The sequence below is a fragment of the Astatotilapia calliptera genome, chromosome 16 (genome assembly GCF_964374335.1).
Source record: "Astatotilapia calliptera chromosome 16, fAstCal68.1, whole genome shotgun sequence".
Lineage (NCBI taxonomy): Eukaryota > Metazoa > Chordata > Actinopteri > Cichliformes > Cichlidae > Astatotilapia > Astatotilapia calliptera.
The window spans coordinates 15,087,756-15,113,014 of record NC_137437.1 but is presented as its reverse complement, the minus strand read 5'-3'; the positions used below and the strand labels follow the sequence as shown (position 1 = coordinate 15,113,014).

Sequence of the window (25,259 nt, the reverse complement as noted above, 5' to 3'; positions counted from 1 at the left end):
GCGCCTAAGATAGGCAGTTGCTCCTGATGGCATGGAAACAAGGGAAGAAAATCAAGGTCAACATTTCTACACGTGACTAAGTAACTATTGGATATCGATGTTACATAACCCGAAACGAAGAGAGAGTGAATTTTGGAGGGAAAACATCAAAGGTTTAATGGTGGATACATAGCCTACTAATGTGCTGATTTCGCCCAGCACAGTGCACCTGATGTACTTTAAGTTAATATTTTTTCAGTTTAGGTTCAAACTTGAGGCTCCATAATAACAAAGCATTTAAATGTAGTTTGTAATATATATATATACACACACACACACACACACACATATATATATATATATATATAAGCTAATACAGATGGGGTCCACACGTGCGCCTCTTAGCGTGTAAATCGTTTGCAGGTATATATTGACAAGTGCCAACACGAGGGACAGAAGTAGTCCACTGCAGGAAAAAAAAAACGTGCAACGGCAAAGCTGCTACTAAAACCTAGTTGACAGTTTTTCACGCTGGAATGTTTTGCATAGCAACAGCCCCTCCCCCAACAGACAAGCAGGGATCCTCTGCAAATTACCCGCAGGGCTAAAAACGTAAACATCCCGATCTTCAAGGAGAAACCTGTCAAATCGCTTTAAAACGCCAATAGTTTTCATTTCGGTATGGATTTATGTGCAGTTTGAATTATAAGTGCGCTGTTATAGAGGAGTTTTTATGCTGCAGAAAATATTTGGCACGCCACTGAAATGGTTAACTCCAAACCCGGAAAAGGGCGAAGTCTGCACAGCAACAAGCGCCATGATTGCGTTGCACTGTGCGTCTCAGCAGTCAGCAGCTGGTGAGTGAATCTTTTGGTCCAGTAGTTGCATGTTACTATGCGCTTGCAAAATCTGTCACAGCCCTCCTTCAGTACCTTGCCAACAGGATCGACTCTAACGCAAGCGCTGTTTGTCGATAATTTGTCGCATTGGATTGGTTAGACGACGGGGATTTTAGGGGCTCAGCTCAGCTCAGCTAACCACCGTCCTATTTTGCAATACACAGCTAGGAGATAATGATTTACTGTTAACTATAAAGTTACTGATTATTCTGATTCGCATCCAACCTGCAGAGATCTCTCTCTCTCTTTTTAAAAGTTTCTTACAACGCCAACTGGCAACTGAGATACATCAAAAATCAGGATGTTGCATGACCCAAATTGCTCAAACGGAGCTTTTGGCAGAGCTCAATCCAAGCTTTTACGCGCGTACAGGGATCCGAGTCGGTTTCACTTTCGGGATGGGGATATTCCACACACATTTGGAACGTGACAGCCAAATCTGTATCCTTTGCGATGCTGCATCATTGTTTTTCGTGTTCAAATATTGCATCTTCTGCCTTATGGGGAGGCATCCCTTAGTGGGTGCGTATTGTGTAGTGCGTTTTATCGTGTCCTTTTTTTGCTGTTGGGTTTTTGTTTTGTTGTTGGTTTGTTTTTTCATTTGTTTTCTAAATTGAGTATCGATTTGACGCCTGGATGATGTGTTTGCAGGGTGCAATGGAGCAGCTAGAAGAGGAACTTACATGCCCAATCTGCTGCGGTCTGTTCGAGGACCCGCGGGTCTTGCTGTGCTCACACAGCTTTTGCAAGAAATGCTTGGAGGGACTCTTGGAGGGGAATCGAGGTCCAGCTTTTAGGACACCTTTCAAATGCCCCACCTGCCGCAAAGAGACCCCCCACAACGGCGCAAACAGCCTGCAGATCAACTACTCTCTGCGCGGGATAGTTGAGAAGTTCAGCAAAATAAAGGTTATACCCAAAATGTCTGCATGTAAACAACACTCCGGTCAGCCTCTTAACATATTTTGCGCCACCGACTTGAAATTAATATGTGGATTTTGCGCAGCGACGAATGACCACGAAGGGCACAAGTTCTGCTCCTTGGAGGATGCGTATGAACGGGAAAAGAAGGCGTTTGATGAGCTGCTTTGCGGGGTGAAGAACTGGCGTAGCGCAGATTACCTGTCCTGCCTGGATACACTACAAGCCAGTAAGAAAAGGGCGCTTCTGTCGGTCAGTAAGGACGCAGAGAAGGTAAAAAACTATTTCGAGAAACTCATCAGTGCCCTTGAATGCAAAAAGAATGAGATCCTGTCCGACTTCGAAACACTAAAGCTGGTGGTGATGCAAGCATACGACCCGGAGATCAGCAAGCTGAGCGCAGCGCTGGAGGAGCAGAAACGCGCGCTCAGCATCGCTGGGTCTTTCGGGAGCGTTTCCGACACCCTGTGCTTTCTGCAGCAGATGCAAGAGTTCCGGGACAAGTTAAAGCTGCTTAACAATACTCCACTGCCGTCTCGGAAAGACATGGACGTCGGTCCCCTTGTGCGTAATTTCGACGTTAAAAACTGGGATTCATTGAGGCTCAGGGAAGTGGACAGGATGTCGGTCCCCCACGAGAGTGGCTCCTACCGAATAGGGAACAAACGCATGGCAGTGCCCAGATGGATCAGCATTCTTATCCTCACACTTATCAGCTCGGTGGTGCTGTCTCTGCTGCTGCCGCACACCTTCACAGCGTATGTGACCAGGGAGGCTGAATCACTTCTCGCTGCACTTTTCTCTCTCTTTGCACATACCGGTGCGTGCCTCCAGGAAATCAAGGACATTTACATAGATGTGGTTGATGCAGGTCAGAAATATATCATGCAGTTAATCGACTCTACTGCCCGCTTTATTGACAGTTATAAATTACCCACTAACTAGATAGCGTTAACTCACAGCTGTCAGATAATTTACACATGACAAGTGAGATGTAAAACTCTAGCGAGTACTTTAAAACATCTAATTGTTTACATTAGTTGTTTTTGTTTGTTTGTTTTTTGCCTTATTGAACAAGCTGCAACCTCGATGAAGCCATAGAATCAAACGAATCAACCCTTAATCCTCTGAGGTTATAGTCTTTTCATCAAGTAAACACCAATTCACTTTTTTTCCCATGTGCAATCGATTCCTTTTTTTTTCCTAAAAAAGAAAAAAAATCATTTCATATTTGTTCAACGTGATTTTCACAAATAAATCTGAGAATTTTGAGTCAACTCTTTGTTTTTATTTAATGCGACAGCTCAGAACGGGCTGCTTTTTCCAAATGTATACATGTAAATGCAATTCGATGAAGTAAGCAAGTGCGTAAAGAAAGAATGCAGTGTGATCCACGGCCTCTCTCCCACAGAGGCTTCTGCGCCATAGTGATGCTGCAGCCTCTTCAAGGTTATAAGCGTTACATAACAGGGCCCGTGTGAAAAATTCAGCAGGCTGCAGACACCGCAGCTCCCGGTGATCACACCGCTCGTTGACGTGTGTGGATGAAACCTTACATCCTTATAGGTCTCTGTCAGAGCATAGATCTGCAGGCAGTCGTGCATACTATTTTTTGTTGTTGTTATGCGACTCATTCATTGCATGACTGTGTCCAGACAGTGAAGTCAATCCTGCAGAGTGGGTAATTAATAGAAGTGTGTATATTCTCTGGTTTTCTGCTGTGCGTCTGAATAGAAATGAAAGTAACTTTGAGGCCTAAAACTCAAAACACGTGGTTAAATTGAATTAATCTGGGTTAACTCAAATCAGATACTTGGCTTTTTTTCTTTTTTTTAATGGATCAGAGTAAAAGGACAGTGGATTGTGACTAAAGATCAGTTATCCTGTTGTTTATGTATTCCCTATATGCATTTTGGAGAGGGAGACTCCATAAGATCACGGCACAAAGCGAATCAGTGATGTCAGCACTGACCATAATTCAGGATCTACGTCATGGCACGCATGTACATATATATAGCTTTCTGTTGCCAGGCAAATAAAGCATGGGTATAAAAGTAGGAGTCTCTATTAATATTTAATTTTAATCTCACGCAAATATAAACACAGCCTGTTAAATGTTAACTAGATAAAAATGAAACAAAACTACTGGGCGGCTGTATAACTGACTTTTTAACACGGCCATAAAGACAGCGCACGGTCAGCCGCTTTATACCAAAAGTGAGAATAAAAAACTCCAAGCTCTCATCTGGACAATCGGCGGTCACTAAATACTCAAATAATTTGTGAATAATCTTTTCAGTGTAGCAAATATCACATTTCTGGAGCATTTCCAGCACTCTGGGACGTTTTTAAACCCCATTGTAATTTTTTTAAAATTGCTGTTTATTGAATAATGAGTTTTCCCATTATTTTTCTCATTAGCGGGTACAAATTTTACCCAGGAACCAATTTCTCTTGGTGTGGGGGTGGATATGGGAACTAATGTACAGCCGTATATTAATGTAGGCAAAGGTAATAAAATGCGTCGAAAGGTATAAGCAGGTAAATATGCATTTTTTAAAAATACCAGCAGTGATAAAAATGCATATATAAACAATTCTAAGTCACTATAGGGAATTTCAGACTGCACATCGATTATCGCTGCTTCCACATTTTGATGTATGCGGAGTCTGTTGCTTTTCCAATGCGCAAAATAATGGAATTTAAATGCAACACTGAGCATTTAAATCATAGCATTTAGAAAGACAAGATATAAATATTTCCAAAATTATAAGTAACATTTTTCCCCTTTCCCACCTACCCTGTCAATACACACACACACACACACACACACACAGCTGTTTTATGTCCACCGTATAGTCTTGGCAATATTAAAGATTAAGATATTATAGATAATTTAGTAAATCCGTATGAATGGTATAAAATATGCTTAATGTGTATATACAAGTAGGAGGGTTATATTGTTTGTATAATTTCGTAAAACTCAAAAGTTCTTGCAAAGAAATAAATCAGGGATAATAAAACCCCTGAAACTTTTATTAAAAATTCATAAATATCACCCTTGTTAAATGCACCAATTCAATTTTTCTCTTAGTTTCATAAATACGTGATTTTCTGAACTTTTAATAATAATAATAACAATAACAACAAAAGGCCAAATGGAAGGAAACTGCTGCAGCTGCGTTTCGTCAGTAAAAGGGGAAATGTTGGACTAGACAGAATTCACTGTTCCCAAGGAAAAAAGAAAGAAAATGCAAGCACTTAGTTTGTGTTTCATACAAACTTTAAAAAAAACGGAAAGGTCCGGTATGTATAACTTTACAGAGGAGTGTAACAACGCACTCAACTTCTCTATTAATCTTTTCTAATTTATACATTCACATAAAGCCTACGTGATGTTTTGAAAGAATACAGATATTAACCAGCTTAAACGATCCTATACCAAAGGCCTGTAAATCGAAGTTAAACGCTTTTTATTTATGAGAGTCTGAATCTGGATCATCGTCAGCATCATCCAGGCAGGACTTAAAATGGAGGGCTTAGCCCGCCGCCCGAGCACAACTGCAGATTTAGTGCACAAAATATATCGCTATAGATTAAAAATATAAAGGCAGTTATAATGCAAAAGAATATAAGGTAAATTCTGACCGCTATAAGCAAGTTATTAAAAAAACAACAACTATCGAATAAACTGAGCCCAAATTGTATTAAAAACCGTATTTTCTTTTTCTTTATTTAATTTTTTAAACACACTACAGACAGTGAATTCATCTTGATTTTTCAGAAGCACTCCTGGTGTTTGGGCGACAATCCAAGCATGATTGTAACGATTTGAATCCGAAGCAAATCTGTCACTGCGCTTTGCTGAATAGGCCCAAATATCCCAGCAGCGCTGCAGAAAGGCCACGCAGGCCATTGTGAGCATTTCTTCTCCAAGGACGGCGGCGCTTCTTAAAGCCTCGTTAATAGTTTCCGCTATCAGGAACACAAACGCTTTTCCTGTCCCTTAAACTAAAGACTACTAAACACACCACACCGACAAAAGTTTAGCATAACAACTTGAAAACACACTGCAGACAAAACAGAATTAAAACGTTTTTATTCTCAAAAGGTTTACACATAATAGTGAAGTGTAATAAAATGTAGTATACATATTTTACATGTCAATACAATATGGAATAGACATTAAGTAAGAATCAGTGAGTCAACCTGTACCTGTAAACATTTCTAAAGGCCAGCCTCTGTTTGCCACCACCTGAGTGGTCTGAGTACACTCAGTGGTGGTTAGTTGCTGTGATTGTGAGTGGCCCGCTTTGCTTCAGCAGTACGATCAATACTGGAGACTTCAGCTAGAGTGTTAACTCCAATATTTACGTGCTGCTACAGTAAGGCGACCAGAAAATGAGAATGGGGAAGCCCAAACAACTTTCTCATCACAGCTGGGGGGAGGGAGAAGAAAGGCTATGAGAAATTAATTCAAGTCAGTAAAGACTACTGTTTTATGCAAAAGTGACAGTACGTTACCTGTTACCTCAAGCTTTCACTGCAACAGTATGTTTGGTGGAGAGACTGTGAGATAATAGCTATGTAGTATATTCAGGCTTTAGTGCGGCAGCACAGTATGGCCTGCATCTCAGTATAACCCACAAACCATTCCGTGCTGCTACAACATCACCAGAACTGCTGCTGCGGTCCTTCCATTCAAAACAGTCTCTGCTTCTGTGTTATTTGCGCTGTCTTCATCTTCTGGCCTTCTAATCCTTAGCACATGTTTACGGATGGATACAAAGCCATTACCTATTATTTAAACCACCTAAAGACATTCAGGTGATCACCAGAATCAGATTGAAGTTTCCAGTCTTCTCCTAAAGTGGCCATGGAGACTCGGCATCTGAAACACACAAAACAAAAAGAGAGAGAAAAGGTTTAATATAATACAGAAGTCATTCTCAAAATATTAACATTAAGTATTAAAGTGTTCTTTGTGCTGAAAAGTATGTGGACAGGAGAGCTTCACACTCTTGCGTTTGTTGAAAGCCTCATCTCAAAAATGTATGGGCATTACTAAGCTGCTGCACTCTTCCAGGAAATCACTTATCACAATTTCAAAGCCTGGCTGCCAAGATTTGCACCAGTTAACCACAATGTAAGGTCGGACAATGATGCTGGATGATAAGGCCTGGACCCTTGGCTAGCTGTCGGCCTCCAGTTCATCCACAAGCTGTTCAAAGGGATTGAGGTCAGAGCTGTGTGTAGGCCAGTGGAGTTCTTCCACACAAAACTTGGAAATATATTTCTTTATAGATATTGCTCAATGCATGAAGCACTGTTGAAACTAGAAGACGTATTCCCCAAACTGTTGCCACATTTAAAATACAGAAATATTATTGTATGCTCTACAATTAGGATTCCCCTCAACTTTGAGCCAAGCAGCTTATAGGAGCACCAATGTCCACAGACTTCGTAATGTACTTATAGTGTTACATCTGAAGTTTAAAGATTTTGCAATCTACTTTTATTAAAAAACACAAGTAGGAGTCAAAATTAAATGACTATTTATTTACACCCTTGCAAATAAGGCATGGACTGATTTATGTCAGCAGTGTAAAACTATTTGACAAGGCACTTTTCTAAAAGTCAGAAATCATTTCTCCCTAATGTAAACTTGCAAACTATTGTTGCATTTTCATTCCACTCCCATTAGCGCTACTGGCAGATGTTCAAACATCCAAGTGTAAAGCTAGCATATAGTGCAGTTCACTGTTCATGCTCCATAGAAACTACTGAAAATAACTTAGGTTTAAAATTCATCTTAAAATTGGGAAAAATCAAAAGAATAAGAATAATAGCTTACTTTAAAAAATCAAAATTCAAACAAAGAAAAGGGGTCATATGGAGAGACCACAAATATAAAATTCACATGAATACTAACAGATATTTTGCCTTTTCAGGAGCCAGCACACAATAGGTCATCTGAAATGTAGATGAAAGCAAATGCAAAAAAAAAAAAAAAAAAAAAAAAAAAAAAAAAAAAAAGCAGCAATTTGCCCACAACAGCTCAGCAAATAAAATATCTTCCAGTTATTTCAACTGAAGAATGTGCCACCCTTGATGTAAAAAGTTTTAGGCTGCTGTAGTAAATGTCAACAAAACATTTAAATCTTAAAACATGTAGAAGGTGTTAAAACAAACATTATCCCGATAATAATCCCATGGGAGATTTAGGCCAACAATTGTTACCACTAGAGGTCTCAATGGACCTGTAATTATGACCTTAGTCTGAAATGGACATGATAGCCTGAATCTGATAGTCTCTTGCATACTTCCTCTCCAAAAAGACACTGATAAGTTCGGCAGTTGTTTTCTTTCTCACACAAACTCCAGTCTAGTTCACATGAAAGACTAAAAAGAAAAGAAAAGCCACAAACATTTTTCTTCATGTGATAATGAAGGTGTGAGTAGGGATAACAACAATAGTGGCACAAAGGCACTGCTTTCATCTGTTATACTGTAACAGACAAAAGTCTTTAATTTGAATTTGACTTTAAAAATCCCCAAACATGTTGTATTTCTCAATAAAGTGTTAAACAGATGCAACTTGAACTATGATGACTGGCAAACTAAAACTTGTTATACCAGCCTGCAAAGAAATGTTGATTTTACCTCCTGTGCCATTACCGCAAAGTTTCTGATATCTAAAGGATATCGCGTGATTCTGACTTCAGGCAAATTAAACACCTTTATTAATGAGAGGCATTCATGATTACAGCCCAATTGCATAACCCAATGTAGTCAACACAGGTGCAACAGCACAACTCAGCCAGACCTACCCGAGAGTGGCAGGTGGGTGGAAAAACAGTGAAGACCACTTAGTGTGGTGTATTTTTTTTTTGCCCCCTTTCCACTTTCCTCTTCTACTTACCCAGTTTATAAGTAGAAGTCTAGCCTGTAATTCACAGATAATGTCCCTTATTGCCTAACATTAAAAAAAAAAAACACATGGGGGAAGAAAAAAAAAAAAAAAAAAACATAGTACAAGCCAAGTCAGTATGAAATTAAACACTTCCTCAATTCTAATTTTACAGTTGATATCATGCATACCTAAAAAAAAAAAAAATTTGCACCTAAATGACAAAAAAAAAAAAAAAGAATAAAAATAAGATTGTTACCAAGAAAACAGAGTTTTAAGACATTTGAAGCTGCTGTTAATTTAAAACTACAAACCAGGACTGTGCAATTGCCAGATTTGTGGGGCAAATTCTTGTTTTAGTCCTAGGCTAATAAAGTCCACACTGCCTGTTAGGAGTGCAACAAAAATTAGACACTAGTCTTCAAACAGAAATGCTACACACACTTACTTCCCGATCACAGGGATTTGCCGTTTTTAAGCTTTGTAAACGGAATAACTTGCAATAGCCATTCAAATAAAATAAAAAAAAATTGACAGAAGACATGAGTGTGCTCTGCAAAACTGCAGGTGAGAAATGACATCAGACATTGTTTTTAAAATCATAAAAAATAAATAAATTTGTGAGAAAAATAAATTCACTGATTTACAAAAAGGTTTTGCTAGTTATAAAAACAATGACAGCCCACTATTGTTACAGTGGATCTACTTTCCTGCAGAATAATCATGTATAATTTTCTCATCTCATATTTAGTTTGTACACACCATTTTTTTTGCAGAACAGCCTGATCTACACTGAAGTTGCAATCAAACAAACCTAAAATACTTAACAAAAAGCACACAAAGAAACAAACCAGGTAAGTTGTGCAATTTCCTTATAAGCTGATCATTTCTTTCCAAGTCCAGGTGGAACTGTTCACATCACTGACTCCAACCTCTCCCTATTTTTCTCTCTCTCCTTTAAAGGAAGCATGCCCGGACATGTCATCTTCTCTGCTCAGCCTTTTTAACCCATTCCTACAGACACTTGCTACCCATACAATGACCTTAAAGAGTCACCTGACCCCAAGGTTGAAAGGTCAAGTAACCTCCTACACCCAGTAGGGCAAAAGGGACATGGACATGACAACCCATCACCTCCCCAGATCAAGTGGTCTGGGTTAGCCTCTTCTGGTCTGTTTTACAGAGTATTCTGCAAGTATAAGCACAAAGTAAAGGGAGATCCGCATTGAAATCATCAACTGCGAAAAAACAGGGAACAGCAATCACATCCATCCATCTTTGCAAAAATATCACTGATTAAAACTATTTGGCCATCCCAGAGTTACAGTGCATGGAACCACACTAAGACATTTTCTTCTCCATTTTACAAGCAAGCTATATCCTTACCCAATTACAAATCCGTTTCATGTAGCATGTAAGCCAGATAAACATCAGGGATTAGCCTAGCCAAATCATTGTTGTTCTGCATATGGCAAGACAACTGCACAGGGTAAAAATATACTGTGTTCACTGTGCCACAGCTTTACAATTAATGATGAAATGTTTCACCAACTACTGGGCAATATTTACACAGCATGAGATCTTTTCACCATCTCCACACAAAATAGATTAGTCCACAAAATAACAAAGGTATCAACTGTCATGGGGGGAAGAAAAAAAAAAAAAAAAAAAAAAAAAAGAGGCAGATTACCTTTAAGAGCTGTTTAAGAGCAACTCAGAAGGTGATGAATAGTTTTACTGTTCACAGCAGTCCAAGGATGCGACCAATAAAGAACTGCTTTGTTCCTTTCTAGAAAAACAAACAAACAAACAAACAAAAAAAAAAAAAAAGCACTGTAATGACAGTATGTGTTAATTCAAGAAAAGCCAGTTACATTTGCATGGCCACTCACACATGTAAAGCAGTGACTGGGATTCCCTAGAAGCTCCAGCAATATTTTTTCAAACAAACTAATTTGGTGCAAACAACAATCAACTAATATGCAAAGCTTAATTTGACTCATTGTTCCATTCATTTATTCTTTTTAAGTGTTTTTTTTATAGTTAAAGCCATTTTTAACCACTTCCAGAGAAAGTACGGACCACACTGTAAGACTCCCCCATGCCAAACAGCAGTGTCTGTCATCTAAATATACAAGTACGTCCACAATGTGTGGTGAAATATTTAATCCAAACAACTGCTGTACCTGAACTACAATATAAACAGTAATTCAACTGAGTACCACTAAGTACTACCCAAATACATTTCTGGTCTCTCCAGTTTTTTACTCCTATACTTGAACTCTCTCAAGTTTGCTCCTCCTGTCGCAAAAGACAGAGCAGCCATAAACAGGATGCAGACAATGCTGTAAACTGTGATGCAATATCAAAAGTTCGACCTGAGAACCCGATTTATAGTTGACCAACAGCATGAGGTTAGTTAAGAAAACCTTGGGCTCCAACTACCCTGAAAAAAAATAATACTAAAAAAATGAAAGAAAAATCCCAACTACCACAACCTTTAAAATGGCTGCTTGAAGTTTTTTCATTACACTCAAGCAGTACTTACAGATCGATGAGTAAGACTGAAATTAGGATCTAAGTAAGCATGTATGTTGAATGTGCATGCTTACATATGCAAGAGGGGCAAAAAGAGGAAGGAAAGGCAAAGTGAGAGAGAGTTGAATCACACACCCATACACTCATGCAGCAATTACACAAACAGACTATACTCGTTTTTGTTGTTTTACTTATTAAAGCACAAATGTCTAGGTGAAATTTAGTAACTTGTCCTAGTTCAGTGTTTAAAAAAAAATAAAAAGTTAAGCACACAACACAAGCAAAAGTCTTATCTGCCAAAAATAAGGCTTTTAAAAAATGTAAAGTTTTGCTACAGTTGGCTGACTTTAAACAACACAAATAAAAAAAATAAATACACAAACAGTGTATTATGATTATTGTGTGTTTTAAGTCTGTTAAAAAAACAAAAACAAAAAACCCCAAAACATTACAAGAATGATTGTCGTTTTCACCAGGTTCCTTATTAGGCTCGACTTATCTGCTTACAGCTAGAGTGACAGTTACACACCAGTGAATCGACACAAGATAAAGCAGTAAACCCAAAATTACATGGGTTTATATTACTGTTGGAAATAAACCAAAATAGTTTTAAAACTTAACATTAACTAAATAAGACACTGTTTGTCACACTGTATGAAAATATCTGGTCTATGTGAACACAAACACATCCCCTTACTGGGGGTAGTGGGTGAGGTGTAATTTGTGTTAGAGCAATAAAATAAAAATAATAACATAAAAATGCCTTGAATATTTTTGGATAATTAAATCTTTTCAATCTGACGGCATACTAGTTAATACCGTGAGATACTCTATAACCCTTGTGTGGGGAAAAAAAAAAAAAAAAACAGGAAAAAAAAAGTTTGTGCCACAGAAAAACACCAATGAAAACACCATGTGTCTAACCAGGAGGCAGACTCTTGCCATGTTTAATCTTACTGGTGGTGCTGCAGCAGGTTATCATATTACTTACCTAAAATCTAAAATGTAATCATCAAGTAGATTATTCCCTAGCATTGTAACAGCTGATACCTTTCTAAACGTGCTGTCTGAGGCACAACTTCACTTAAAATAAATAAATGTATATATATATATATTTTAAAGATACATGTTTTAGAGAGCTGTACCGGACCATTTAAAATGACTAATATTCTGAACACAGACCAGCCTAATCACTTCAGTGTTCGAGACACATGACCGTACTTTAGGATGACCTCAAAAGTGCACTTCCCCACTGAACAGATTTACAAAAAAAATGTGATGAAACGATAACAATTATACATAAAACTGACAATTTTTAAAAAAAAGTCAGATTAATTAATCCTTACACTGCTTAACCTTACAACTTTTTAGTTAAAGAAATGTAAGGCTATATGCACTATAGCACTTAGTGTACGCAAAAATACATTTTTAGAAAATAATAATAAAGCCAATAGAAGGGCAGTATTTAAAGATGTGGCAAGGCAATTAGCAGCTGTAACTAGTACCATCAGCCTTAAACTATATGCTTTGGAGGATGGAAGAGAGAGAGAGAGAGAGAGCGAGAGAGAAAGAGAAAAATCATCATGCAAATCAGCACACATTCTCAAAAGATCACATCTAAGCTTGAGGCTTAACTAGAATGACCAGTGCTTAAAACTGTTCCAGAAAAGTGACTGACCATTTGACAGCTTCTATTTAATGGTGCAGAGCTGAAGCCAAGGCCAACTCCTCGAGTAAGTGTTTAAAAAAAAAAAAAAAAAAAAAAAAAAAAAAAAAGAGAGAGAAAGAAAGAAAAAAAAGAAAGATCGAAAGCTGTCCCTATCACAGCAAATTTGAATACTATCAACTTTGCACTGCAAGAAAGAAAAAAAAAAAAAAAAAAAGAGAGAGAGATGGGTGGGGGTCTCTGCAGTCTGGCTACAGCACATGTGAGCAAGTACAAGTAGAGAGTCACAGTTTATCAGGAAATGGGGGGTGGGAGCCTATTTTGCCAGAGGGGTCTGAAGAATGATGAGTCACAGAATGTCTGAAACAGCACATCGGTGCTCTGCAAAGAGTGTGAAAAGGCAAATACCACAGAACGGAGGAAACATAAACCTGTAGCTTTTAATAGAGATCAACTGAAGGCACTGCATTAATATTTTTTAAGGGATTGTGAGGGGTGGTAGAATAATGCTGCATTGTAACTCTAAAATGAAAAAGAATGAGGTAAATATTTACACCCACTTTACCTATATGAGCACATTAGAAACATTTTAAAACCTAGTTACCAGCAAGCAAGAGTCCAAATATTACTTTGATACTATATTTTGATCATAAAATTTCACTTTGACAAGGTGCTGCCTGCTCTCTTCTAGACATTAGAGGTGCAATTTCTCACTTTCCCCCTTCAATACTAATATCACAAATAACTACTCATGCTGCAGCTAATATAGTAACATTAAAGCCCACTTCAACTAAACTAGACAAAATTAGATATTGTAAACACTTCATAATAATCTACACTGAAACAAAGTGTCATTTATAATCACTATCACTTTTCGATTTTTGAAACAAAACATTTTCAGTGTGACTTTGTTTTATAATTACACTTTAACAACCAAGTACTCAGCAATACCCTCATCCACCTAAAGTATTACAAACATTTGACTAAATAGCTTAAAAACTTACTGCCTCTCTGGCTAAACTGACACCATGACAGGCTGACAGTTTCAACTTTTAGTACGAAATAAGCAGATAGACAAATGTTAAGAATCCCATTAAATATTTACAATTAGGTGTCTAAATGCCTACATTGTCCAAGCTCTACTTTACACCCATTCTTTAATTCTGCTAAAGTGTAGTGACCCAATTAGCCTTTTTGACACTGTAGGAGTAACATATGGTTTAATTATCAATGAAACATTTTTAAAACCTGTAATGGCAGTTACAGTAGAATGAAATGGGAACTTGGTTTAAATATAGAGTTCCAGTTTTTCGTACACTACGTGGTACTGCATTATTCCCAACACGGGTGATCACATGCCTGTCACATTTTAAGTCGTACTATTCAAAGAGTTTCATAATCCCACAAATTCTACTATTCTTGTAAGCCTGACACACCAGATGATGCTGTACAGTAATTTTCTCCTCCTTCACTTCTTTGCTCTGATGTCTCTTTGAAAGGGCTTTCCCTCATTTCCACAACCCAATTACCCTTAAAAATATACAAAATCTTGGTTTAGAAGTTTCACTATAAAAATAAATAAATTAATAATCATTTAAAAATGCTGCCCCACTTCTACAATAATTATCATACTATGGGTGTAATATGCAATTCCACAGAAGACAACTTTGTTGTTTCCAACCATTTAGTTACATTTTCATTCAAAGTCATGCAAACCTAAAACAATTCTTTACTTACTGCTGCAGAATATGTGTGACAAAATAAAAATCCAGGGAAAATGCTATTAGTAAGACATGGCCCTAGAAAAAAATATGCATTTCAAGAAAAATGGAAAGGGGTGCCTACACTCTGTAGATCCCTCATCTGAAAGAGTTTTTTTTCCAAATAAACTTAAGCAAGATCACCTGTTTACTAATGTGAATACGTAGTTGTATGAATAAAGGCTACACTGCAAAAGATACGAAGGCCTCACATTATGTAACATATTAAACCGATCTCGACTTGGAAGGAAGTAGAAGGGCGGGTTCAGACGCGCAATTATATGGAGCCTCTCTTTTCCTTCAATATGCTTTATTTCTCGAGTAGTCCTGTTCGTTTTTAAAAACTAAATAAATATAATACTGAAAAAAGGTCACAAAATAGCCCCTACCCGTCATGATTGGGCCCATTTTTTCGGTCACTCGTTAGAGGTTAGACCACGCAGTTTCCCCTCCCCGGTTCACTCTATTTGAATTAAATCAGGGTCCATGGCACACAGAAACTGCTGCGACGCTAGTAAGAGCAGAAAGGAAGGGGCAAAGGGAGGCAGCGAGCAGTGGCTCCAAGTCTTTTACATCAAACTACAATGAACCGAATACCCTAACATTACAGCATGCCACGGGAATCACCACAACTACCAATTCCTCGTTTTTATTTTGTAAATCTAACCTTACCTCAACTTTATTGCTTCGTTAGTGGCTGTGACAGCCATTCGTCAAACCTTTAACACAGCTATTAAAGTAGAAACATCATGTCGCGAGTTATGATTGTTGTCCCTTGGCTAAGAGCCACACGGATCATCTTACATTAATCTAAGGCATTAGAATATATTGACAGGCACAAATTTAAAGCAAGTACTCAACTCTAGATAAGATAAAGTCATATTTTTAGTCATCGGAGTTGCATTATAACACAACCTGTCACTAGTAACGGCCAGAAACAAACAAACAGAAAAAAAACTCTAGTAGCCACTTCATGACAGAGATAGGGAAATAAAACAAAACTCCGTCATTATTATTGCGGGCATTACAGGGATATAGGTCATACAGGGATATAATAATAAACTTACCAGGTGTTTTTTGTCTAACGATCCACAAAACACTTCCAACATCACACATGCAGTTTAGCAGCTCGGAAAAAACGCCTGTCTTAACTTAAAAAGCTTGGTCAAATTAAGTTCCTACAAAAAGCACTGTGTCTGTTCCGGTCTCCTTTCGGGGTTTTTTTCCCTCCTAAGCCAGCGTAGGTGCCGTGTGCATTTGTTGACACTGCCGAATGCAGTTCGCCTCTGTTCCAGCTTGGCAGCTTTTACACCTCCCGCTCAAAACTGAGCTCCAGTGCAAAATAAATAGTCCATTATAGTTTCACTTTGATTAATAACAATCGATTGAAGCGCGTCTTCAGTGTGGTATAATTTCCCATCAAGTCTTTTTTCACCCAAATAATTCCTCCTCATCTCCTGACTAAAACGACCCGCTCTCGTTTTTTTTCACCGTTACAGTGCAGCAAAGTCAGATATCCCTCTCTACGTGCTAGCACGCTAAGCTAGTAGGCTAGCTGCTAAAGAAGTACAAGCTGACAAAGCTGGCCAAATGGCTAACGTCTCCCCTCCGCGGTCTTTTTTCCACGTACTCCTCGCCTTAAGTCCGTTCGTGCACTCCAGTTAAATCAATTTAAATATTTTGAGGCTACAATTACCTTTGTTTCCGTTGAAATAACACGACTCCTTCTCTAAAAGCGCAGTTTTTGAGCGCTTGGTTTCTCTCCCCCCCCGCCTCGGAACAGCTTTCTACATTCGCAGCATCCTCTACCCGCAGCTGTCGAGGCAATCGCTGTTCACTCGAAAATGGCGCCGAAAGACTTGTCTCATTCAAATTCGATAGAGCCTTCCATTCGCCCTATTGGCTAAATACGGTGTCGAGTCTGCCTGCTGATTGGCTGCTGAAAATGCACTCTCGAATGATCTCGCAGCCCACCGCAGCGATCAACAAATTAACTCTTCAAGGCCTCGCAGTGTCTTTTACGGCAGCAACTAACGGGAAACCCTTTTCGTTCAAACTAGTTCATACGAGGATTTCTGATATGACACGAATACTCTTAGTAGAGACTGCGCACTATTTACAAAACATTGCAGTCTGTCTAAATACATAGTAAAAGTGGGAATAAAAGACTGTGTGTAAAAAAAAATCAACAGAATACAAGCTGGCCTATATTCATAGAATAAAATCTATATCGTTAGAAATACACGCATAATGTGTCCTACCAGGCACGATTGTACAGGAATAAACATTTACTGAGAGCTACAGTTATTTACACCTGCAACTATATCCATTTGTACTGGCTACACTGAGCAAATTCAGTCCATAGTGACCCACAACAAAATAGCAAGGATGTTGCACTTATGCTTGGGGTTACAATAGTTTGCTCTTTTCCAACTCACTGATTATTTCTTCTTAAGGCTTTTGCCAGTGTATAAGCAATCTTTCTAATTATACTTGCCATAGAATATTGTATATAGGAGGATCGATCCCATGCAAAGCATTTAAAAGCATCTTCCTACGGATGCATAAGAATTTGAAATACTTCTCTACTTCTCTTCTCCCATGCTTCTCTTACCATCTTTCATATAAGCACTATGAATGTCTATTCAAATTCGGTTAGTCATTTATAGGATGGTGTGGTTATCTGCCGTTAGCACTAAAATGCTTGCCTTGGAGTGACAGACCTATCAAAGACAAGAATAGCCAAATTAAGCATACTGTAGACAGAAGTCTAACATCTGTGTTATAGGTCAACAAGTAACAGTCCCGAGGCTATGGAGATGCAAACCAAATAATGTTAATGTAACAATGAGCAAAAAAGAAAAGCACTGACTGAGTAAGGTAACACAGGCTCAGACAGCAGTTAAAGTCCTCCTTCCTAACTCTTTTCAATCACACTCTGAGGTTGGCTTTGTTTTATTTTCCACAGTTCAAACATTGCTTTCTTATCTTAAATTGCTGTGACATCATATTGCTGTGCCTAATTTTAATTAACTTTCCTTTTTAGCGAGGCTACACTTTTTTCTTTTGAACTTTTCACTGATTTATTTCTACGCCTTTTAAAGTGGGCTTGGACATTTCTGTTAAAATAACACCTTCTATAAGTAAGTAATGGGATTACCGTTTTCTCTCAATTTAGGATTAGATTGGCAACACTCTATAACTTCACGTACCATTGTAGTATACATGCGGTAGCCAAAGCACGTACGGGTTGGGCTCTACTACAATAACCCCACTGTTATCACATCTACTGTAGCATAGTGTACCTCAGGCAAGATAAACAGAGACAGCCATTTCATCCCAATGCACACATAATAACAACACATAGCATTCACCTGCTATGTGAGCAGTTGGTTCCACTGGAAAAAAGAATTAGCGGCAACGGCTATTAGTTTTTAACTGTGCCTTAAGTCATTTTGACTCGTGCTAATGACCTTTAAATACTTAATATGTCTTTAGAGCATTTCAGGAAGCACATAATTTCTTTACATTGCAGTATATTGTAGTAAAAACATAATGCCTTTTACTTTTTGAGTACAAAAGCAGACCAGGAGAGAGAGGGCGCCCATTGTGTATGCATTCTGGTGTAGTGTGGACAATAGGGTGGAGAGGAAAAAAACACACTTGTTTACAGATAAACTGGTTTGGACAGGAAGCCAGTAAGGAGGAGCTCTGTGTTGTTAAACAGGCATGTGGAGAGGCAGGGATGAGCCAGCAAAAACACCACTATGACCATGGGAAGAATAGGATGCAGTACTCATAGACATTACAAACACACACACACAAACATACACACGAGTGCATGCATGCATTTCTGCAGTGCTTCCAGCTTTGATCCTTAGTGTACAAACAAACAAAAAAGCGTAATCATCATCGCCCAAACCCTAAAGTGACCGACACTGTGGTTTGTTTGGTTTCACTAGGATAAAAATTAACAAGACCCTCATGGGTCTCTATTAGCAGTGCCAAAACAGTAGCCAAGCTGAGCTCTGGTGAACACTATACAGTTCATCCTGCATTGTGTCACCGTCACATGAGCACACACTGCCTTCCATTAGGCAGGAGATCCTTATGACTCACGAAAACACAAGTCACATGTCACTACACAAATGAGCCATGCTACTCAGACTGCTCCGTTATCTACGGCAGCTTTTTTTTCTTTTTTTTCTTTCCCCCTTTTTTTTGCAGGCCTAAATGAAATCCACATCATAATGCATCTCTTCATTTGAGGGTTGAGACAGAGTGGAGCTCTCCCTTGTCCTCTGGTAGACGCGCCGAACAAGAGCCACAGTGTCACGTATCATGGTGTTTGACCACTGCAGGCAAACCTGGCTGCAAAGTTGCTACGCTGGGGTAATTTTAGTTCAGCATAATTTGATTTCAGTTTAGATGACTCGTGTGCATGGTTGGCTTTTACACTCAACCGCTACCCACTCAGTGAGGGGTTTTTACACATTATTTTGGTTCTTTCACTTGATTCATGTGCTTCAAAAACAGGCCCACCCCCAAAACCACCACCACCAGACTTGGGGCTGCGTGATATGAAAAGGTGGGGAAATAGGCAGTAGTAACAGACTGAATATATCATTCTTTATTTAAAAAAAAAATAAACCCAAAAGACAAAAAAAGCACATTAATAGCACCCAAAAGGGGTGAGTGAGGGTCAAGGGTGGTATTAAATCAGGAATAAACACCTATGTAGCACAGAAAACACAAAGTTTGCAGCATTTCTGTCAACTTTGGGCAACTGCAGGCGATTTAACGTCGCTCAGGAGCATTAGGTGTTTGCAGATCGGAGAGTGTACGCACATTGTCAGCTCTCTGTGGCACATTGCTGCCTGCTGGATTAAATCAACCAACACAACAGAGCAGGTTGTGAAATTAATTCTTCTTTTTTTCCCTTCTCCCACTGTATCGGTGTAATTTGGATAATCGTAATTTTTAATTACAGTCTGATCCATTCACACTGTAAAATCAAAGAAATATCACCTCATCCTAGACTCGAGACTAAACAGTACTTTTAAGGAGAGAAACCGCTTATTCTGCCACTCTTCTTGGTAAATATCAAGCTGTGTAACATTTAGGAACATTTGGCAGCATGGATCAACGTAGAGTGCCTTTTGAAAGCAGCATATGCACGAGGCAGCCCTATGACCAACGCAGCCTGAAACGAAGCTGAAGATACCATAGGCATACTATATTAACATGGCCCTCGTCTTGGTCTTTAGAGAACACAATGAGCCCCACAGAAAACTCCATACTAGAGACTCTCCATTGATGTCTCCTTGGTTCCCCTCCCCCTCTAGACATCTGTAGCAGCTGCCCCCTTGTGCTCCTGTCAGCAGGGCAGAGCGTGTGTGTATGCACTAGTTGAGGTGGGGTTGGCTCGGAGGTTAGCGTGGGGCGTGTTACGACACCTCCCCCTTTGGAGGGGTCCGGCCCGCACACTTGTGGGACATCACATTTGTCAATGGCTAATAGTCACTAGCAGGTCATCCTGAAAACACAACAGAGACCTCTGACCTTTTTTTTTTTTTAGCACAAAGGCTGAAAGGTGGTCACATTAGCCCTTGGGTGCTTTAAAATTTGGCACACACACACGTGCACTCCACACATGCATGCGACTCGTTTGCATGTAAATAATGTTTCTTATTTTGCTTTATGACAAACTTTCGCTCAATAAAGTTACTTGACAGATAACTTGCTCAGGTGAACGCAAAATTCACTTTAAAAAAAGAGAAAAAGATGAACTCTAACAGCCAGAATTCTTCTAAACACTATCACATGCTTGGCCAGCAAGTTCAGATGTTACAGCACAAGAAGCCCTTTTCACTTGTTCACTCCATAAGCTTACACACATTCTCACAGCAATCAAATTAAGTGGGCACAATTCATTGGACAGGCTAAAGCGACATCACTAACAGAGGACAATTATGGGGACAAACTATACTTGTCCTGGTGGTAATGCAGATAGAGTAGAAAAAGGGATTTCACAGAAGGCTAGGCTAAAGCAGAGAAATTCTCTATATTAGCCAAAGGATAAGCAAAGACTTCCATGCAGTCTGCAAACAACGAGCATCAGTCACAAAGCCAGCACAAGTCGCCTAATTTTCATCCTAAAATTGTGTTCTTGGACACTTTTTCTGTTGATACCAGTTGATGATGAGTACACTGTGTTTTCCAGACTAAATGTGAAGTCATGTGCCAAAAGGCCAAATGATCCCATGCCTGATGGATGAAAAATAAAAAAAATAGAGCATAACCGCATTGACATGTGTTATTGCATCCTGAGTCAAAGTGGCCTCGTTGGTGTGTAACATAATGAGAGCCGTTTTCCATTCAAGGTAGGTTTAAATATAAATCTGACAACAAAACATTATTCATGCTGCTTCCTGAACTTGTAGTTTGTTTTTTAAAAAATCTCAACTAAACTGTCCACACCCCACACCACCTATTTTTATTTATTTATTTATTTTCAAGGCAGATTTGTGAGAGGGATAACAGAGAAGTCTAAACAGAAGCAAGAGTTAATCTTAGGGCAGTAGAGTTACCTTGGGTGTTACGAGCACTTTGTCTAGGTGTGTTTTCTTCTTTTTTTTTGGGTCATTGCCTCAAGCTGATGACTGCCGATATATTTGGGCTTATGCTCTTTATCATTAAATTTGAGGATGACAAAAAAGATAAAGCCAAGTACTGTTTGAACAGCAGGATCAACACAGGTCTTCTAAGACCCAAACTATACAAAAACAATGTAAACAAATCATTTTTATATGCATATTTGCATGCCCCTTAATCAAATTAGCACATTAAAATTAAAATCCTGTAACAGTTAGAGTCACTAGAACAAGAAATACACCAAAAAGTCTCTGCGAAAGCTTCACAAAGCCAAGCAGACGGTTTTAAAATGACTATAGAGTGTCTAATATCATTTATGAACTCTAGTGGCATTCAAAAGACTAAAGGAGACTCACATAATAAAAACATCCCTCTGGCCAGTCCTTCTTTTATTGACAGTCTATTGCGAGCTCTCTGCTAGATGCTATCTATGACATTTAACTGTGTTTAGGTAATGGCATGTATCTAAAAACCACTACTGCCTCTGACAGATTTCATAAACTGTATTTACTGGCACTGAGCAATATTCCTACGCTCACACTGTATAAGTCACGGCGTTGAGATTATGTTGCTTTTATGTCTGTCTCACTTTTTTACCTGTGTCCAGAAAGATTTCAATTAAGCCTATTTATACGAAAATTTTTAACTTTTGATGCATGCAAGACCACATTTGAAAAAAGCTGTTATTTTACATGATGTATATTTGTGAAACAAGTAAATACTGGAATGACAGTAATATATTGAAAATGATATACACACAGTGGTGGAACATTCTGTTTTTTAATGTGCTACATTTATTTATTACTTAATCTTCAAGTACCCAATGTGCTCGGAACATTACCAAATACTGTTCTTGCTTTCCATACCCGAGAAAATGAGAATTTACACTACTCACATACTGTACTATACTTTGATGCCAAAACACAGGCCTGTAGGTTTATGGGAAACACACTGAAGTCACGGCAGTCCTTAGGTAGCATAATGCTTTCTAGCTCTGAAAATAAGTCAGTTTAGTTAGATTAGTGCAGATTTTAATAATTTTTTTTGTTTTGTTTTCTTAACTGCTGTAAGCTGATGAAAGGGCAATATTCATTAAACATGATGCCATTGTTTACATTAAAGGGACATACAATCACATCTAATTCAAGTTACTAATAAATGACTTTGTGCTATTATAAAAACAAAGTGTCTAGATTTGAGTATGAGACGCTTAACTCAATTAAATGTTGGTTTCAGGTTGACTGAATGATATCAGAGAACGTATCACTGGTACTAATGATGCCTGAAATAAAGAAAATACTCATCTAACATTACATTTGAATACATTAAATACTCAAAGGTTACCACTGTGTACAACAGTATAGCAAGTGGAAACCAGTGATGCTGCTTGCCACAAAGCAGATTGTGTGTTATTGCAACAAAGTTGCTCTATGCAGCCGATTTGGAGTCCACAGCTTTCTGAGTACTGTGTAGCATGTAGTAGGCTTACCGATGCTGATCTGTATATAAAATCTGACAAAATTTGAACAAATTTCTTTCATTTCACCTCAGGCACTTTAGCTATGGATGAGGAGACTGAGGACAGGCAGCAGTTAATCTGCTTATTGACGTCTGGTGGTCACTTTGCTGCTGTGTGAGAGGAGCAATCCTTATATTCAAGTTGACTTAAAAAGAGGTGCAGGTATCATAGCAATACTACTACTACTACTACTACTAGGGAACCGTTACTTACTATGTTGGGGGAGTAAACATTACTAAGTAGGCTGGAAAATATTATTCACCAATGCAAAGTCAACTTCGGCCTCGCAAGCCTTCCCCAAACCCCCAATTTTAGCAGATACACTGGAAGAATGCCGATCGGAGATAGTCTCCTTACATTTTCCATTGAGATGTTATGATTCAATTATATGTTACCTGAACCTACTGGTATTGTAGTACCACAGTCATAAAGAGTGTCTAAGGCACTTCTCACACCATCTTAGAAATATGAGAGTGTGAGCAGATTATGGAAATCCAAAGAAGGTCTGAAATAATTTGATTTCACCCTGCAAAGACACAACTGATGTAGGCCTATTCATTGTCTTGCTTCTGGACTACAAATCGAGAATTCCTGCGGAAGTCCCTCCCCCCACGGGCCACTGTTGTATCCCGATGATGTAACCGCTTTCCAAATATAGCGTGTTGCTGATGGCTACGCGAACTCCGCACTGGCCGAGGCTGCTGTCAGTCTGCGTGACGTCACCGCTATCGTGTTATTATTGTAAACAGCCCGCCTGCTCTCCACCGACGCTCTGTGCCGAGCCGACTACTCCATCCAGTCCTTTGTTCATGCAGTAAAAAAACAGCGACGCGACAAAGCGGAGTGATCGTCCGCCCCAAACTGCGGACCGAAGCTTTAAAAGCAAAGTTAGACACATCATCTGAAACGGTGACAGCAAATCGAATCAATAAAAACACTCGCATTGCTGCTCCGTTGTGGACATGTTTGAAGATCACCGGGATCTTCGTGCAACCGGCGACAGCTCAAGGCTGCTGCATGAATAACAATAATAAACTGGTAGCCCGTGTTCAAGACTTGCTAGTGCACAACCTATTTCTAATAGTGCCCCCGTCACATTTGCCTCAAACAAACTGATGTCTCGTTCACATTTGACGGATCTTTTTTATTTATTTATTTATTTATTGACAGCAGTGTAGTTAAAGCCTTGTTGTCACTGGCTCCTAAGAGCCGGATTGTTGAAAAGGAGAAGGCTATAAACTTGTCATTCGTGCACAACGACGTCTGCTACAATATATAACTTATACTCTACCTCGTCAGGTCGCCAACATTACCTCAGAGAGACTTTACTTTGTGTCCGGCGTCGCGGAGAATCGACCAAAACGACTCTTTATTTTTGCGTTGACTGACAGCGTACAGCAAACTCAACTAGTCGAGAGGTCACACAGCAAAAGTTGAAATTACTCTACTGAATGTTTAATAGCACTTACTGGATAAGCCTGGGCGCGTTTCAGAGGAATCGACTGCATCTCTCTCGTTGCCAGCCGGCCACTGGTGACACCCTCACATCGACATTTTCATCCAGGCAAGTTGACAACAACCTTCTATTCACCGACTAAGTGCAGTTTCAGCAAAGCTTCAAGGAAGTTGTTTCTTTTGTTCCAGTATTTTTGGTTGCGTCAATGTTGCGAAAAGGGGGGAGGAGGCGGAGCGGTGGATACACAGAGCGACCGAGGGAGAGAAAGAAAAAACACACACACACACACACACACACACATACATACGCACACATCTGAGCGCACTATAGCCTAGTTCGCACGCCTGGCCATTAACGCACACAGAAAAAAAAACCCCTCATCCAAATCCGCCACAAAGTCTTCTCAACAGCTCAGCTCACGTGTCCGGGACGACCAGCATCTCTTCAAAGTGAAGCAGACAAGGCTACAAGGCACACGGTGCCCGGGTCCGATAGGCTGTCCAAGATCAGGCTACTACAGGTCGGTGCGCCCGTGCGCGTGTAGAGGAACGGGTGCATTTGCATACAGTGCGTCTCGGTAAATTGAGTTCCTGCACAGAGCCGCACAGCAGAGACGGGCTTTCTCTTTGTTACTTCGCCGAGCCACGGTCTTCAAAAGCAGAACGCGTGCAGCCTACACGCCTTTTCAACTTCAAACTAGTTTCCGGACAGTGCAGGGCGGTAACGCGTTGCTCAGTAACGCGTTACCCCCCACAGCAAGGAGTAGGAGTCCTCCAGTTTTCTACCACTCAAAGAAAGAAAGAAAAAAACAACAACCCTGTGCTGTCAAACGAATTCAGCTTTCCTTCAGCGTAAAAGCTGGACTGCATTTGAGCAATAATCCCATCCACCATTTGCTCTCCCTCGATGTGTTATTTTCTGTCATAGATTTGTAGAAAAGTTCACTTTCTCCGCGCC

General features: G+C 39.3%; 1 protein-coding gene and 1 long non-coding RNA gene across 5 annotated transcripts; one reads left to right on the top strand and one right to left on the bottom strand.

Moving 5' to 3' along the window:
* Positions 1 to 11: 11 nt before the first annotated feature.
* Positions 12 to 3,076, top strand: trim13 (tripartite motif containing 13). Of its 3 annotated transcripts, none has more exons than XM_080291031.1 (2): positions 12 to 56; positions 1,530 to 3,076. In XM_080291031.1, exons 1-2 carry the CDS (start codon positions 27 to 29, stop codon positions 2,742 to 2,744), a joined length of 1,245 nt encoding a protein of 414 aa, XP_080147157.1. In that variant the 5' UTR covers positions 12 to 26; the 3' UTR covers positions 2,745 to 3,076. The 3 variants fall into 3 exon arrangements, with proteins under 3 accessions (XP_080147157.1, XP_026000175.1, XP_026000177.1); XM_026144390.2 differs by lacking the exon at positions 12 to 56 and adding an exon at positions 592 to 836; XM_026144392.2 differs by lacking the exon at positions 12 to 56 and adding an exon at positions 893 to 1,400.
* Positions 3,077 to 5,881: 2,805 nt separating this feature from the next.
* Positions 5,882 to 24,675, bottom strand: LOC113007648 (uncharacterized). 2 transcript variants are annotated; one of them, XR_003269927.2, is made up of 2 exons: positions 24,316 to 24,675; positions 5,882 to 6,690 (listed from the first exon to the last, which is right to left on the bottom strand). It is a non-coding gene; the product is annotated as an uncharacterized LOC113007648 (long non-coding RNA). The 2 variants fall into 2 exon arrangements; XR_013902472.1 differs by lacking the exon at positions 24,316 to 24,675 and adding an exon at positions 16,370 to 16,513.
* Positions 24,676 to 25,259: the final 584 nt, after the last annotated feature.

Coding starts and splice junctions, on each gene's coding strand:
- trim13 (XM_080291031.1), top strand. CDS start 27: ATGGCATGGAAACAAGGGAAGAAAATCAAG. Junction 57..1,529: donor AACAAGGGAAGAAAATCAAG/GTCAACATTTCT, acceptor ATGTGTTTGCAG/GGTGCAATGGAGCAGCTAGA.